Source organism: Pleurodeles waltl, chromosome 5 (assembly GCF_031143425.1).
Source record: "Pleurodeles waltl isolate 20211129_DDA chromosome 5, aPleWal1.hap1.20221129, whole genome shotgun sequence".
NCBI classification, from domain to species: domain Eukaryota; kingdom Metazoa; phylum Chordata; class Amphibia; order Caudata; family Salamandridae; genus Pleurodeles; species Pleurodeles waltl.
Window position 1 is genome coordinate 1370037891 of NC_090444.1, and position 18451 is coordinate 1370056341.

At 42.9% G+C, this 18451-nt stretch overlaps 1 protein-coding gene and 1 long non-coding RNA gene across 2 annotated transcripts in view; one reads left to right on the top strand and one right to left on the bottom strand.

The window, feature by feature from the left end:
* The window catches only part of LOC138296483 (uncharacterized), a 146984-nt gene that overhangs the window by 30344 nt on the left and 98189 nt on the right, over positions 1 to 18451 (top strand). The gene's annotated exons all lie outside the window — the stretch shown is intronic.
* Positions 1 to 18451, bottom strand: part of LOC138296482 (uncharacterized) — a 1064486-nt gene that overhangs the window by 15647 nt on the left and 1030388 nt on the right. Inside the window, exons 100-103 of the mRNA XM_069235627.1 lie at positions 16732 to 16862; positions 16365 to 16479; positions 4758 to 4906; positions 989 to 1105 (exon numbers count right to left, since the gene is read on the bottom strand). Coding sequence (XP_069091728.1) covers positions 989 to 1105; positions 4758 to 4906; positions 16365 to 16479; positions 16732 to 16862 — 512 coding nt within the window. The remainder of the gene's footprint in view (positions 1 to 988; positions 1106 to 4757; positions 4907 to 16364; positions 16480 to 16731; positions 16863 to 18451) is intronic.

Sequence of the window (18451 nt, forward strand, 5' to 3'; positions counted from 1 at the left end):
ATATTCAGGGGGGTAGCTAGGTCAGTAAGATTGGTGGGGTGCGAGCTTCAGATTTTCCAACAAATACGACAAGCAGGGTCCATGAGATGGGCTAAAAGGACCGTGGAAAGGAAGACAAATGTGAATTGGCAGGGGTAGTAAGTGGGAGAAAACACAATGGGGTAGATTTATGGAAAGTGGTGCTGCACTGAGTTCAGCACCACTTTCCCTGCGCCCCTTAGCACCCCCTACCGCCTCCATGTGTGCGCCTGTATTTTAAAATACGGCACACCATGGCGCAAGGTAGGGGGCAATAGTGTCATTTTTTATGACACTATTGATGTACTCTGCAGGATACATAGGGGCCCATTCTAAAGAATGGAATCCCCCTTTTAACGCCTGCTCTTGAACAGGCGTTAAAAGTGCCGTAATAAATGGCGCAAGGAAATCTCATAGATTTCCTTGCACCACTTTACCGGCTCCCCTAACGGGAGAACGCCACCTTTGCATTCATTATGCCTGGCTCAGGCATAATGTAGACCAAAGGGTTACGGAGTGGCGCAATGCATGCATTGCGCCACTGCAAATTCGGTGCTGGGATTTTGGCCTCGTTGGGCCACATTAACGTCAAAATAAACGATGTTAATGTGCGCAAGGTTGCACTAGGGGCCTATAAATTTGCCCCAATATTTTCTAAAATAACCAACATTTTTTAGGGCTTTCGAAGCAGAAAAGGTAATAGTGAGCATGCGTTTTTGTCTGTATCTGTGTAAAAAGTCCTGGTTAAATCCGACAGACATGTCACCATACCCGACTGAAAGCACTTGTACTCAACTATTAGCCAGAATATACATTTGTAAGGGGGGAGAGGGGTGTAACACCCCAAACACCCCCCTAAAGGTACGCCCCTGTGTATATTTTTATTAAATTTAAATCTTAGCTAACGTCAAAAATTTGAAAAAGAATAGTCATCGCCAATTGTAAACTGTATACAGTCAGATTAACTCACCTGCAGATTTCTTCTCACTTCGGACAGGAGAGACATTAGTTGTTCTAATTCTTTCTTAATGAACAAATTAAATGGGGTGTTTCCTCCAAGTTTTTTCAAACGCTCAATAATAGTATCCTTAAGTAAAGAAAGAACAACTATTACAACATGCAATTATTAACATGTTTTCCAGTAGCTCAACTGCAAAACTGTAACATACTAATGCTATTAAGGACAACTCAGTCAACTCAGCCATTCGCGTATGTCAGGTTGTTTCATTCAGATTAAAGTGGGAAATGCAATAACAGCACTGCTGTTTACAAACTAGAAACACCTTACATATTATAGCAAGTACTATATAAAATCATAATTAGAACTCTTGGAGAAAAAGCCAAAAGTAGGTGTTTGCGAAAGTATTCAGCAAGCAACTGAAATACTACCAGCACTAAATAAACCAATATGTTTACCATTTTAATATGGAGTGGATGTGTTTTTGTGCTACAACCTTTGTGAATGAATGAAGCGAATGGGGTAGCAAGTCCCTGGAGTTACTTCTTAAGAGCATTGCTGTCAAGGGAAGTACAGTAGGGTTATGAATGATGACCGTTACACCTCATTTTTAACACAAGACGGTCATCAAAATTTACAAGAAGCAAGTATTGGTATAGCGCATGGTTCACCCGGGAGGGTACCCTAGCGCTGAGGCAGGAGCTGTATTGGTCTACAGCTATATCACAGCCAGTTCTTCAAATTCTTGCGGAACTTAAGAACTGAGGAGGCAGCTGTGAAGTGCAAGGATGGGTCATTCCAGTCTTTGGGAGCGAGGTAGGAGAAGGCCCTGCCACCTGATCTGGTTCTGTGTATGCAAGGAATGTGTGCGAATAGGAATCTGGGTGATAAAAGCTATTCGGAAGTTAAAGCACGTATTGGGGTCGATGATGTGCAAGGCTTTGTATGTGTGTGTGTGAGGACTTTGAAATGAGTAGCAGAATTAATGACTTGCTTTTGGAGCAGTTCAAAAACGTGTTACCAGACTAAATATAAAGGTTGACTAGTCACCTATCTATTATTTATTGCTGTATGTGTATTAATGGAGTGAAGCCTTTGCCCAGACAGTGTTAACATGTGTAAAAATGAAAAAATAAACAAGTAACACTGTCACAAAATCTGCCGCATTAATCAGCATAATTCTTGCTGCATAATTTAGTCCACCCTACAACAGAAATTGTGCCTTCCCTGCTGCATAATTCTAGTGGCCCTGATAATGACACATCTGTTCTTTATTTTCATAGATTGGCATTACGGTTTCAGGCATTTGTATTCTCTTGTGGAATTGAATAGTTTAGATTTGTTATTCTGTACATTAAGAATTTCGGATGATGTTCATCATTTAGGGCCAGATGTATGAAAGCATTTTGCATTCGCAAACGGTGCGAATGCCCGTTCGCAAATGCAAAATGCCATTTAAGAATGTATGAAATACATTCTGAACGCAATTTTAAGGAATCGCTATTTAAACCCTGTTTAGAGAATCGCAAATTGCGACTCTCTAAATTAGAAATTGCAAATAAGAATTCCTTATTTGCGATTCCTTAGCACATGTGTGAAGCAATTCCTAAATGCGATTTTGGCATTTAGGAATCGCTAGTTACCACCAAGTTGAACTTGGTGCTAACCATGTGCAAAATTTAAAAATGCATTTAAAATGCATTTTTAAATTGTACATGTAAAGCACACATGCCCTTTTGGCATGTGTGCACCTTGCATGTCCCCCTCAAAATAATTGGGGTGCAGCAGAGGGGGCCTTAGGTCCCCAGCACCCTGGGGTTTTGCATTTCCAAAATTGCGATTTCTGGTTCAGAAATCGCAATTTTGGAAATGCTAAAAATTCGCAGATATGGGCCAACAGGCCCATAGCTGCGAAGGGGGCCGGTATTGCAATCTGCGATTCGGTAATCGCATTTGCGATTTTTAAGAAATCGCTATTACCGATTTGCAAATGTGATACATGGCACTTTGCGAGTCGGAAATAGCGGTTTCTTAAAAATGGCTATTTCCGAATCGCAAATGGCCTTGATCATACATCTGGCCCTTAGTGAGTACAGTGAGTCCTGCTTACTCGCCCTTCTCATTTACCAGTGGCCTCAATGCAGTTGAACATCATAGGCTGCAGGAAGCTCTGGAACACCACACACGGTTTCTAGGTCTAGTGAGTTGGCTCTCGTCGTTTTCTAAACTTGATATTAATTGGTATTGACAGGGTGTCACACCTCTGAAAGGGAGGCGGTGGCAGGTGGCAACCTATAAGTTTCAATAGTAGTGCAAACACTGTTCAACTTCTACATTAAACAGCTGTGTTAGTTATTCGAGAGGCTGTAGTTTCCATTGTTTGATCAATATGTAGGTGATACGCAAATATGTCAAATTATACCAAAAACATAATCATGAACTGACATTCTGGTCCTTAGACGCTGCCCCTGAAAACTCCAACAATGGATGCAGGACTATTTGTAGGTTTTTTGTTGTTAAATCCTTAAAAAGGTGAAACCCTCCTAATCCAATCCAAAAACAAAACTAAGTTCAGACCCATGCCTCTAAATGTATTCTAAGTTGATAGGTTTGGCAGGCCATTTAAGTGGGAGTACCTCAACCAAACCTTGCTCCTCCAAAAGCTGCTCTGCATTCGATGGCATGACTCATTTCTTTGATCAGAAAAACTGGTTGTGCCTTGCCAATACTTAGATCAGCTGCACTGGCATTCCATTAAGATGAGGGCCACATTAAAATACGCTGCTTCGTGCTATGGATCTTTTGTGACTGTACATGGCCAGTTTGGAAAGTGCAATAACCCAGTCTGGAGTGGAAGGTGTTTCATTTGACTGACAACTACTTCTTATTTAAAAAGCTGTAATGTGATGTCTTTGTCTGTCATTACATATATGAAGCACTAGTATTGTTAAGGGAAAGTGGAGGCAACATATGTTTTTATCGTTAAATAGGTAATGGAATCTAATTTCAAAAACTGTGTAGTATGAGTCATCTTATCTAGAGGTTTATCAAGGTAACAAAAGGGCCGAAGTCGACTCAGTTTCAGCAAGCTGAGTGAAAACCCATTCTTTTGATTTAACATACACTGTCATGCAGGGTGTAGCTTAGTACCCTACTGTAAAACAGGGGAACTGGGCATAGGCATGGATATTAACTAGTAATGCTGGTGCCATCCAAATGTGAGTAACTGGTGCTGCTATATAAAAACAACACATTGCTAATTAATTCAACCAGAAGAAGATCCCCACCTGGAAGAAACAGTACCAACACTTCCAGTGGACAATCCCACGCCTACGGATTTGATTGTTGGCCTACATAAAACAACACACCTGTGATACCGAGCATAGTTATTAAATGTTCAATCATGCATGATGAAATCCTGTTAACATCCTTATCCAGCCAGTCTCTAGAGGGTCATGGGTGAGGTCCAAGCACCTTACAATCAGTCCTGCGCTGACCAGCTCTCATCTCTGTTTGAGGGTATATTGATGTACCTGTCTCAAGAATGCTATTAATGAACATCTACCTAGTGCACAGAATTATAATTTCTTTGTTTAAACTGTATCATTATACACAAGCATCTGTAATCAATATTGACAATGGATCTCAGTTAAGTTCTGCCTTGATAAATTGTTCCATAGCCTTTTCTCACAATAAACATACTTTAGATTGTGTCAGTTTCTAGGGGGAGACAAAGTCAGATGTCCAGGTGTATGCTATTTTAAGAATGCAGATGACTTACCCGGCTCCATCCGCGGGGTACTTTGGGTAGGAGCGAGCAACAAACTTCCCACACCTCTGTAACTGACATTTGTCTCAGGAGACTTCCATTTCCAGCTTGAGTAGTGTGTATCCTGGCAACAGGATGGTGGTGGGTCAATGATGTTCGACCTGTAAGGAGAAGTATTAACTTGTCAAACATGTTCATATTTCTGTTAACCCTTCCACAGATAACTAATACTGCAACAAAGCGCTGCACATCTCCTAGGTCCATAAACCTTCAGCTGGTTACAGCTTCTTTATCCAAACAACAGTGATAAAAACAGATATGAGACATTTTTAGTAATATCACAACTATATAATTAAACAGCAGAGAAAACAAGGGGAGAGGGGTTTTACTGTTTTGGGAACTAGAAGATCACGGTGTTGGAGGAAAAAAGCACAGCAAACAAAAATAAAAATTATTGGAGGAAAATATTTTGCACAAACTGTGTATGTTCCGGTAGAAATTATAACTCAACAATAGCTTGAGGGTGTGAAGATTGGTAAAACAAATAGAAACCAAGAAATGCTAAGGAAAATCCCTGACAAATCCACAGACCATAAGCAGAAAAGTCTGAACCAAGTTGTGCTCAGACAGTACCACTACCAACCCAATGTGGGAGGGGGATAGAGGAGGAAATGTTTCAAGACTTCTGAGCCAAGGAAGCCTGACCTAGTGTACTTAGGGGCATATTTACGAGCCCCTTGTGCTGCTGTGCTGTTGCATCAGTTTTTGTGACACAATGGCAGAGCATACCTTGAACTCATATCTATGAAGCCATGCAAAGACACTTAGGGTCTCATTTATGTGGCCCATTGCGCAGTATGGCACAGCAAGTGCCTTGCTGCACCACCCTGAGCCACTGAGAAAGGGGCAGAAATACGCCATATCTACAAATTCTATCCATCATCTGTTCTTTTTGCTTTTGTCACCCTAAGTGGTAAGGGTATGCCCAGATGTGGGTCCCTTGCTCACTGCGCCACTGGATTCAAGGTAACCTGGCTGGAGGGGTGATACCCCGAAACCGGTCCCAGGATGCTTCTTTCCGGTCCAGGGAGGAGCTGGCTTGGCAGATCAGGCTGGACTGTTCCCATTGGGAGCAGAGTAAAGACTGACTTGCAAATGGCTGGGTCCAAACTGCGGTGACATGCAAGCAAAATAACTATAGATTAAACCCAGATCTATGACTTAGGGTGAAGGTTTCAAAAGTTTCAAAACTCTGTCCATCATTTTATTTTATGATGTTGCTATGTGCGCCCTAAGTGGCTAGGGTATGCCCAGACGAGGGTCTCTTGCTCACTGCGCCACTTGATTCAAGCTAGCCTGGCTGAAGAGGGGTGATACCCAGAAACTGGTCCCAGGATACTTGTTTCCGGTCCAGGGGGGCCAGGCTTGGCAGTTCGGGGTGGAATGTTCCCCTGGGGAGAAGGGTCAAGACTGATTTGCCTATGGTTGGGTCCAGACTGGGGTAACATGGCAAGTAAAATAACAATGGATTAAACCCAGATCGCAGATGACTTACCCGGCTCCATCCAGTCTGTGACTGGGGGTGAGTGTTTGAAAAGCTTCAACACTCCGTCCGTCATTTTATTTTGTGATGTGACCAAAGACAAGGCTCCACGGACAAGGACACAGGATGTTTGAAGGCTGAGGTCAGTGTTGTGTGATCTAGCTTTTCCTTGCACAACTGAGCTAATTTTTCTCATTTGTGAAATAAAAAAATGACTTGTGAGGGTGCTCAGACGCCTTTTCTCAATGACTGTCCTTTTTTGTGCATAATGGCCTACAACTGTGATACATTTTGTGGGGTGAGTTCTCATTTGGGCTTGGGGAATGACAGACAGTATAAGTAGCTGGCACCCAATTATATACTACCCAAGCTGCAGCCTTAGCAGCAAGCCCGGGCTTTGAATCCTGTCTGTCCCACTTGACCAAACTGTGTGACCTTAGGCAAGCTACATCGTCTTCTTATGCTTAGTGCCCATGTCTGATTTATTATAAGTGCCTCGGGGTTCTTTGAAAGAACATGTCCTAAAAGTGAAAGCATTACAGCTAAGCAGCACGCATGTGGTGGTGACAATGTAACTTGTACCAGAAGAAAGCACATGTTGAACTGTTTCAGAAGATTAGGCACTGCATTTTTATGCCTTACCACTTTTGCATTGATAGTAGTGCTTAACAGTTGAAGGATTGGTTATTTTTCTCCTACAAACATTGATTTTACCATAGAAGTAGATGTTTTGCAGTACATTCGGAGTTATTAGTCAGATTCTATGAATGAGATTTCATGTTTTTGGATTTGCAAAGAGCTCCTATCCTGTATTATTGTCCTGGGGATACAGCCGCACACTGGTTTTGCATAGTTCAGAGTCCTGCTGCGCACTTCGGCCCATATTTATACTTTTTGACGCTAAACTGCGCTAACGCAGTTTAGCGTCAAAAAATTTAGCGCCGTCTAACGCCATTCTGAAGCGCCATGCGGGCGCCGTATTTATGGAATGGCGTTAGCCGGCGCTAGCAGACCGGCGCTGCCTGGTGTGCGTGGAAAAAAACCACGTAGACCAGGCAGCGCCGGCGTAGGGGGAAAATGGCGTTAGGGCGTCTTAAAATGGGGCAAGTCAGGTTGAGGCAAAAAAATCGCCTCAACCCGATTTGCGCCATTATTTTCGACGCCCAGACGCCATTTAAATGACTCCTGTCTTAGTAAAGACAGGAGTCATGCCCCCTTGCCCAATGGCCATGCCCAGGGGACTTATGTCCCCTGGGCATGGTCATTGGGCATAGTGGCATGTAGGGGGGCACAAATAAGGCCCCCCTATGCCACCCAAAAAAAATTAAAAAATATAAAAAATTATACTTACCTGAACTTACCTGAATGTCCCTGGGGTGGGTCCCTCCATCCTTGGGTGTCCTCCTGGGGTGGGCAGGGGTGGCAGGGGGGGTCCCTGGGGGCAGGGGAGGGCACCTGTGGGCTCATTTTGAGCCCACAGGCCCCTTAACGCCTACCCTGACCCAGGCGTTAAATAGTGGCGCAAATGCTGGGTTTTTTGACCCGCCACCTCCCGGGTGTGACTTTTGCCCGGGAGTATAAATACGACGCATTTGCGTCGCCGTCATTTTTTTAGACGGGAACGCCTTCCTTGCATCTCATTAACGCAAGGAAGGCGTTCACGCAAAAAAATGACGCTATTTGCCCATACTTTGGCGCTAGACGCGTCTAACGCCAAAGTATAAATATGGTGTTAGTTTTGCGCCGAATTTGCGTCGAAAAAAACGACGCTAATTCGGCGCAAACGGAGTATAAATACGGGCCTTCGTTTTGCACATTTGGCAGTTCTACTCCACGTGTTTTTGCACATTTGTGTGATGAAGCGATAATGAATAGCGGCCTAGTTGACAAAGGGGTAATACTTTGCCATAAAAATACTCCCTCTTAGATGTATTCACGCCTTCCCATTTGTGTTGCTCTCCCCACCATCTACCAAATACCGTCCCTGATTGCATATATCCATTGCCCCATTGTTCCCAGGCTCATTTCATGTGTCACACCTTGAGAAAGTTATGACACTTTAACCAACTTATTCTGGGACTTCTATTTTCACTTTTCTCATAATATACATTAGCGTAAAGAGCTATTATGCCAAATCTGATGTACAAAAAAGCCAGGACTGTCATTGCTTAAATGGCATACAGGTATTGTTAAACTCTGGTGCTATACCGTGCTTCCTTTCAGTGTGCTTAAGAAACGATTCATACGCAAAGCAAGGGTTCTGTGTATTTACTGTGTGGAGTTCATACACTGTTTAAATGCTTTTTGGTACTGGCTGTGTCAAGAACAATAATTCTTCTTCTTTATCCTTCCAAATCATAAATACTGTGGTTATTTTGGATATTGTTCTTAAGTTACTAAATACAAGTGCACATAAGAACTCTTTCCTTAGGACAGATTGACACCAATTGAATAAAACCGCATTGGCTCATGTTAGGGTTATTCTTGGCCCCGTTGTGGCTTAAAGCAGGTCTCATCATTTGCCAACGCTCACTGTACCAACTTCCCAAACTTTAGGGCACATTTTATTATTGACGCTTTCTGGCTCCGATCGTATTCCTTCTGCTGCTACATCACTGCTAATCTGAAACTACTTGAAATATTGTGTGCAGGACTGAGTATATGGTTGTTATATGCAGGTGCTATTCATAGTTGCTTGTCAAGTGTGACCCTTCAGCCAGTCTTGACCTTCATTAGCCAAGAGCACTATGCATGCTTACATTTTGGAGCCCACATTACAATGGTAAAAGCAGAATTACCACGCCCTCCATGCAACAAGCTTCAGGACTGACTGAAGGCATCAGGCATGACATAAACCCACTTAGCTGCAATATGAGCTCTTGGCTACCTCAAATGAAGACTAACAAGTTATTAGGGCATGTATTTTAAGGAAGCCTGCAATGAAGGGCAGCCTACTCAAATGAGTAGGCTGACATGTTATTGTAAAACATATTTTAACACGGGCAAGTAAATGAGGCTCATATATACAGATTTTCTTGTGGGCATAAAGACACAGCAAAAAAGCAAAAACAATTATTGTGGAAACAAGCACACAACAGATTGGTTAAACTAAATCAGATGGGTTGCAAAGCAGGTTAGAGAGGATTGCAAAAGGGTAACTTTGTAGCCTCTGTGATTTAACCAGTTTGTTAAGGCTCTTCAAAAAATATGCCTTTAGCGTTTACTTTCAGGTGGCTATGCCTGTACTCACCGCATATATATATTAAAATGCAGTGCTCTATATTTCTCTATAGAAAACACAAAACAATATTAGGGGGCCCCCTTTTTTGGTCAAAAAGTAGGGGGACAATTAATCTTATATTTGCAGGATTGTACTGCATTTCAGATGTCTGTCCTGCTTCCCACACTGTGCTACTGTGGAGTGCCAAATACCAGGATTTATTCTTGTCCTGGAGGAGAATGGAATGTGAGGGGCGGAGCATTCAAATTTGTTTGACCAATGAACCGTACATAGAAATGGAAAATATGTTCTAATGACTTTGGGATGTTTTACAGTTTACTGCCCACCAAGCTTGGATGTGTTGGAAGTTTGATATTTCGCCACATGCTTGTAAGAACAAAGACAGCCTTTTAGACTAAATAGTGTATTATGGCATACCTTTCGACTCACCCTCATTTTGAGGGTGCCACAATCCTTAGGGGCTTAGTTTCACCCTCTAAACAAGCAAAATGCCTCCAATAGCCTTAAGTGGGGTCACCCACTCTGGAGTCACCCATCCTGAAAACCTTACTCACCCTACCAAAATTGTTTGCCGTTCCATTGATCTAAATGACATCACCCACCAAAACCACTTGAACTGACCAAACTTTGGAACTCCAAAGTTTGAGAGTTATGCAATGATGTTTCATGAATCAGAACCAGTGGTGGTGGTTCGGGTGGCCATTACCTGTTTTAACTATTACTAATTTAGCCCCAAAAACATGTAATGAAATTATAACCACCTTGGAATAAAAAACATGCAGGGAGGCTTTTCTGGGAAGTACGTTCTTGGTGCACATTTACAATACTGAACCTATTTTAAAGTTCTCACATAAGTCTAGATAAGGACAAAAGGGTGCAGAGAGACTATTATTTTCCCACGATCAAACAATTTGGCCTAATAGGTGAGCCAAACTTGCTACACAGATCGTCATCATTTCACTGAGTAACTGATGCACTTCAAAGTAAGCAAGGTCATTATTTATGCTTTCATCTTCCTGGGATGCTAGGTCAACTGCTGTTGACCTCCACAGGAACATATCCATTAGGCCATTAAGTTGGTTGTTAAAGAAATAGCAGATACATGTATTCAGCAGTTTTCAGTTCAAATATATTCTGCAATTCCGCATTTAAATAAAAAATCAACAATATGTCTGATTAGAGCATATGTCCAACTTTGAGACATTTGATGCAGGAAATGCTAGGTGTAAATAAGGTGTACATTTCTTAAGAGAGGAGTCATTGACAGCAGCAAAAGCTTCTGTGACATGTTTCTGAACAGTGTTGCAAGACTCGTTTCCTACTTGTCTAGTGGCTTCCTCAGTGCCATATAACTACCAATGATACCACGTCCTTTGACACCACTCAGGGTGATCTAACAGAGGTTGAAAGTTGTGTCTTAAAGCTCAGACTTCACATTTACACCCCCCTCCCCCACCAGAGAGAAATTCAAAAGATGACTTCCCTGCTTCTGGTATTGCTTCCTTGTTTGCTGCTAGCTGATTCTGCTAAATGCACTGGGTTGATCTAAGCAATGCTTTCATCCATAGATGAGAACTAACGCGGCATGAACAAAAGATAGACAGGTCTTCTGATGGATCACTGGGGTCTTCCAGTTGGACACTAGTGCTAATTATGTAGAGAGCGGCCGGGCCTCTCCTTCAAAACAGTGCCAGCCCAGAGCTGTGGCCAAGGATTAAACAGGCTGCCAGGTACAGACAGGCCCGACACAACCAGAACAACATATGTTCTTGTGACTCTGAAACCTAAAAGATCTTTCTTGAAGGAAACAAATATAAACTCACTCCCCTAAGTAGGCAGACAACCAGATTGACAATCGTAATTATGAAATTTAAGTCGACATGAAATTGCAGTTTGTTGTTCCATTTTTCCTATTGCCTTAGGCAAAATAAGGGCAAGTAGAGACTGGGAGACAAGTGGCAGAAAGCTAGATATTCAGAGACATTATATCGAGGAGCCACATCACCATATCTTCTTCACGAGGTTCAAGAACAACCGTGAGTAAAAAGTGTAGATTGATAAAATATAATAAGTGTGCAAATAACCGGGGACAACATGCTCAAAATTCCAGTTATTTAAGATGATCAATAGTGTACCAAAGCAGTAATAAAGTGTGCAAAGTAGAAGGGGTGAGCATCCTCGAGGCCTTGTTAGCAGGAAGATGTGAGACAAGAGAAAGAGCTCATGGCCCCTGTTGGATGCTATTAAGAGTCAACCTGAGAAGGTATGTTGCCCAGTGGCAATGATGGCTTTTTCTGTAGTTTTTAGTGATGTCAGTAAACTATTTTGTTAGCAAGGGTATTTTTTATTTAAATGATTTTATTGATATTTAAGTTACAAAGATACCAATTCTCAAACCTTCAAACAAACATAATAACAATAGAATTATTCCAACCAAATCAAGTAACAAAAACATTTGAAAACATATAGACTTGCACGTATTTTTGAATGGGTTTTGGTGAGATGATCCATCAACTGTTGAGAAAAACAGTTCTCTTTGCCCAGGCCTACAAACAATCACCAATAATAGGCATTCTACAATGTTTGCTTGTTTGATTATGTCAGTAGGGATTGTGAGAGCTATTGTGACATCATTCACCGGATGACCCCTTTAATATGCATATTCTTTCTGTAAAAGTGCAGATTGCGCTTTTTGGATTTGTGCAATATGTCTCCAGCACGAATTGCTCACAAAAGGTAAAGAAAAGCAAAAAAATCCTAGGCTGTTCAGTTGGTCTGACATCTTAACACTGGTGCGCAGCCTCGCAGCATCCAATCAGGACTGTTGTGAGGCGCTATCACGCAGCCATACAGCGCTGAAAAGGCTAAAAAAAAGAGGAGAGAAGTGTACCCTGTCGTAGCACAACTGAGGCTCTCAAAATATTTGTGACGTCTCAGATCGATCGAAAGGACTCAGAAGGGTTTACTTCTGGTACTGCACACACTGTTTACTCCTATGCCAGTTACCTCAGCAAGTCTTGTGCACAACATAGTAGGGAGTCAATAATCGAGTTGTTTCCAAGTTTAACCGAAAATGGCTGATGCAAAAGAGCAGCTACCAAGAATCAATCACCGTCCTAAAACACTGAAAAGTCAATATATATTCTGCTATCTATTAACAAAAGAATGCGTCTTACCTGTGACAATGCCTTTTGATTGTTATAGGCAGTGGCGTAACATTGGCCCCCGCATCCACTGCGGTGCAGGGGTCCCTGAAGCACAATACAGATTGGCTCTGGTTCTGGGGCCAGTTAGTTTACATAGCAGCAGTCAGTGTCACCAGCTCGCACAGTCTCCGAGGCCAAGGGGCGGTTTAATAACGCCATGCCGCCTGTGGCCCGTACTGTGCACGGGCAGCAGACCACTATCAAAACACTCCTTTGAGACGGAGGCTCGGCTCGCGCGGTAGCAGTGCCCTAAAGTCCACATTTGGTGCATGGCACGCTGCGCCACATGCAGATCTGTGTAGTGACCACGCAGTGGCCTTCAGGGCGGGGTACGGAGGGTCATGCGCGCAGTGAAAAAACTGCATGTGCAGCGGCGCCAGAGGTCTATGCCTACCACAGCACCGAAGAAGCCTGCAACTAGGTTAGGTGAGTACTACTACGCCCGGTGCAGTATATTTCACCCTGTGTGCAATGGCTGCTACACCCAATGACTCGTGCAGGTATATATATGTTATCTACAAGTGTGCTTTGAAAAGGGCGGTATTTGATGCGCATCCTCCTCCCTCCCCCATTACCACACACACTGACACCATAGCGGCACAGCTGCTTCTCCCATGCATGGCTCGGTTACTGGCCACAGGTCAGAAATGTGCAGGTGATGCAGGGAGAGGGTGGGTATCCCTGTAACAGGCATAAGGGCTGACAGGCGGCACTGCAGACACTGTGTTTCGCCTGGCCTGTCTTGGCAGAACGTGGTATCTATCATTTGTGCTCCGGTGCAGGATGGTGTTTACCGGCTCGAGTAGAGAAAGTGTGTAATGCTTTTGTGGTGGTGCAGGATTTAGGGTTTCCCATCACGGCCTTCAAAAATGCGCATTGGGCTTTGCCTGAGTTATTTATGGTGCTGCATGAGGTTCTCTACGTATCATCCTACCGCACTGCAGAAAGTGTGTCTTAGCTGTAGGCTGGTGGTGTTGTGTACACTGGGTGTTCTTTCTCTAAAATTTAGTGTGCGGGCCATAAGTGTATTCTCTCTTTGCCTCGTTTTTTTGTATTTTAGTGGTGCTGTTTGTAATGGTTAGTCTGGCCACAAATAAAACCTGCAGCCAGAGGCTATCACAGGGCTGCTGTTGCCTTGTGTTGTTTTGCAGACTTCCACACTGTTCTCTGAAATGCCTCTGCATGGTGAGCTTCCCACCCCCTGCAGCCACGTTAATGGCAAACCTGAACTCCAGGCATATCTAGGACCTGCTGTTGGGATCTGATGTCTCCCTGTAGAAAGGAAGCCTGCATGATACACAGGGCCGTGAGCAGATCAGTGATGAAGAAGAGCATGCTCCAGTCTGGTTTCTGTGATATTCTGTATGTAACTATGCACCACTCTCCTTTCCCAGGGTGTCAGGAGTGTATAACAAAAGCACTTGCTTCTGCCATTGATCCCAAAACCTTCAAAGACGTGCACTGTTAAATGCATACTATCCCTCTGCCTCGACACTGTAGGGCCCACACACGAGTCTTTGCGGCTTCATATACTTTGACTGCTTCCTTAAATAGATTTATACATGCACTTTTACCACAGTCTTCGTGCACTGTTTTCTTGAAACCGTACATGTACTTAGGTATTTGTATTTATTTTATTGTTGAGTTTTTTTTGTAAAGCACATCATCATAGTGTTTATCCATGGCTCTTCTCCATGTCAACCCACTGATCTGCAGTGTGATGTTTTTGCTCTTTTACAAATCATAGTATTTGAGGTGTCTCTGGATGAATTGCTCACTAAGATCTTTTCTGGTCTTAGGGTGACGGTATTGTTAGAGCTCCTTTTTGATTTCTGGAAACATGTCTCTATTACTCTGACTTTCCTATGCGACTGCCTGCCCTTTCCATTTCAGATTCTCTTAAATCCACCACTTTCACGTGAGCAAACTAAATTAAAAAACAAAGTTTTCATCACAAAATACTTCTCATTGGTGCAGGTCACAAGCGTTAGAAAAACTCTCCAGCACAACACTCTTGCCAAAAAACACTAAGGTGCAGCCCCACTTTTCCTTCACCCCTTGCCCCCCCCACGCCACTATGTGTGTGCCGCATTTAATATACGGTGCACCACGGTGGTAGTTAGGGAAATAGCGTCAGAATTTTTTATGCTAGCTTGAAGCTTGCCAGGATTAGCGTAAATTTTTTTGGCAGTAATCCTGCAAAGCACCCAGAGGCCCACTGAAACCAATGGGAGCCTCCTTTTAACGCTTGCTCTGAGCATGCAGTAAAAATCCCAGAAAAAATGATGCAAAGAAATCTATTAGATTTCTTTGCTCCATTTTTACGGTTTCCCTAACACCCCATTGCATACATTATGCCTGGCGCAGGCATAATGTAGCGCAAAGGGTTACAATGTGGCGCCATGCATGCATGGCGCCACTTTGTAAATATTGTGCAGTTTTTTGGCCTTTTAACGCCACATTAGCTTAAAAAAATTACACTAATGTGGTGTTGGAATGGCGCTAGGCCCTCTTAAATCTGGGCCCAAATCCCTGAGAGCTGGCAAGTATCCTAGTGTTGGACATGTTTGCATCAATTCTGACCTCCTCTTTTCTACTTCTGAAACACAAACATGGCCAGACAGTCCTTTTGCAAATATTTTTTAACAAAGTTTCTCTCATCCACAAATGAAAAACTATGGCTTTAATTCTCACTTTCTTAATAGAATGTTGAACAAGACAATATAGATGCATTTAATTAAATGTTGGAGATTTCAATTCAAAATATACCGGATTTTTTGGCGGTGGGGGAAAGTGGTATGTGGTGGGCCAGGAGGCGGCCCTCCATATACTTTGGGAGAAGAGGGAGGGGGGGCTCAAGTTTCGTTACACCACTGGTTATTGGTAACAGCTTAGAAGGAAGAAAATTCACATATATTTGTGTGTGGCATACTCGGTGATGAAAAAGGTTCATTATTTTTTTTCATCCTCTTTGGATATGTGCTAACTTTTGTCCACTGGATGACTTAATGGAAGTGTACTAATTGATTATAATTTGTAAATAGAGGCTATAGAATTGGTTACTACAATAGTTTTGCAAATCATAAAAAAGAATGAATCACGGTACATAAGACTACGCATTTAGCAGTAATACCTTGGAACTGTTAAAAATCAGCATGAATTTCACATCCATCTGATCAACACTGACACGTGTTGGGGATATGTCTTAATAAAATACAGCTAGCTACCAATGTGTGTCAAAGACAAAGATGTCTTAGACGTTCATAAAGTAGTATAAAGTGGCACACGAGCCCAGAAGAAGCTTTTTGTTTCGCGAAGACGAATGTGCAATGATCCTCACTAAACAGGAATAAACAGCTGTAGTCAATGTCATCTCAGAATGTCCAGAACAGATTTATCATATTTTAACATTTCTCCACAATTAGTACTTGTCGGAGTCAAAAATAGCTCAAAACAGCAGTACTGGTAACACAACTCAAAACTGAGCTTTCTTTCATTGGCAATTTTGATAACCATTTTCGCCTTCGTTTTCTTGCAATTTATAACAGCACAGAGGCGCCTGTAAGACTGCAACATGCAAACAACATACAGGTATACGCCCCGCAGTTTTCAGCTCATAACTTGCTTACGTTTCTGAGAGGCTGGCGTGCTCCGAGTTATCTCTTCGCATCCACTGTAATTCGGCTCTGAATCGTACAGCATCTTCAGCTGGGAAAATACATAGTGTTCCTGCCCAAAACGAATCTGTTGACAAAGAAAAAGTGTATTTATGTACATTAGGTAACATCTGTCGTGGACTTACAGAGATCTAAATGTCAAATGTACTTGCATATATTCTAGGTTATACTTCAAGTGTTGGGAAAGACGGACCTAAAAAACAGGTGAAACCTGCACATCTGGGAGTGCACGAGGAGATACGGCAAGCCATTGTTGCTTATGACGTCAGCCTGCTGCGTCACATTTTGAAAAGTGCATCATGTATCGATGTCTACTCACCGCTGGAGAGGAGTGCATGTGGAAAGCTTCAGGGGCATCCAATGAATACTGAGGGATCGCCTCCAGAGCCTGCACCAATGTAGTCATCTGCACGTCAGGGCTAAAGAAAGCTGCAGGAACCTTGTATTTCACTATGAAAGAAAAAACAACGGTGCACTACTATAAGAAAGTTCCAACTAATGGGTTCATGTGAGTGTGACTGAGCAGGGAGGGACCGGTCTATCATTTTATAACAGAGACAAATATGATCATGGCTTCCTCATTTTGCTTCAGTGAGGTTCTCAAGAACTGAATGGGGGATTCAGTCTAACTTTGGTCTCTTCGCAGACATATCAATGTGCACCTGCGGCATATAGAAATCAGTTGATGTTCCCAACATCACCAGAAAAGCTAGATGCACCGGGTGCGGGCTTCCAGACTTACTCCCGGGAAGGTGAGTACTTTTACATTGGTCTGCTATGGTGTCTCTGCGGAGTTCTCTATAATGGAGAATGCCACACATTGGGAATAGCTTATAATGAAGAGTCAAGGCCAAAGCAGGGGCGGCTCCTTTGCAGTGGAGGAGGAGCATCGCCCCACTGGCTATGAGCCTGCAATTGAAAAATAAAATATTTAATTATAATTTTATTTTTCAGCTGCTGGCTCAGCCAGCAAGTGCAGGGAGGAGTTGGGCTGGGCCATGGGAGGGGGGAGGAGGAGTTGAGTGCACTAAATGCGCATGTCAGTTTGGCCGGCTGTCTCACGCTGGCCAAGCTGACATGCACACTTAGGTTTCTCCATCCCGGCTGTGTTGCACAGCCGGGTTGGAGAAACTGCATAGACCCCAGTGCACTGTCTAAGTGGCAGACCAAGCCGGTCAGGCCAATCCTGATGCTGCTCACATGCTAAGCATAGTATGAGAGCAGAGCCAGGATTGTGTGGGCAGCCTGTGCTGGTGTCCCAGGGACTGCTGGGACACCAGCAGAGCAGAGGAGTGAGGCAGCAGGCAGTGGTGGCGTCAGAACGGTACAGTTTAAAAAAATATATTTGTGTCTCCCCCATCACTCTTCACCCCCCCTCTGCCCCCCTGCCCTCCCCCATGACATGTGGGGCCGCCGCCGCTGGTCAAGGCAATAGAAACATAATGAAAACTGAAAAGAACACATATAAATCAATATGTTACTTTATATTGTATTGTCTTGGTTTCAAAACATATACTCATGAATGTCTGGGGAGTGTGAATGAGCACTGATTTGAGAATAAATCTGGGGTAGAGATATACGTATTTTTTATATGAAGTGTGGAATCAATCTATACAGGAATACACTTATCATACTTTTCACGCAGAACATGAGAATAAAAATAAATATTTAATAGGCGGTGTATTTGTGTGTTGTTTTCATTCCTGTTGTCTAAATGAAGGAGGTTATGTGTTAAATATCGTGGGTGAATGATATTTGTTTCCCAACCATAACATTAACACAAACTCAAATTATAACATAATGAGACGTTTGAAGGTACCTGATATGACCCCACAGGCATGTTAGACATCCATAACAGATGCTTTCAAAGACCTCTTGAGAGACTGCATGGTATGTACAGATCTTATCACTGACAATGGTACACATTCAGGTCCAAGCATACAGTAGATACGGGTCCAAAATTCACTGGTGTGCTGTTAGATTAAAAGCCAATTGATGGTTTCTGATGGGAATTGGTGTGTTGTTGCCACTATACTGAA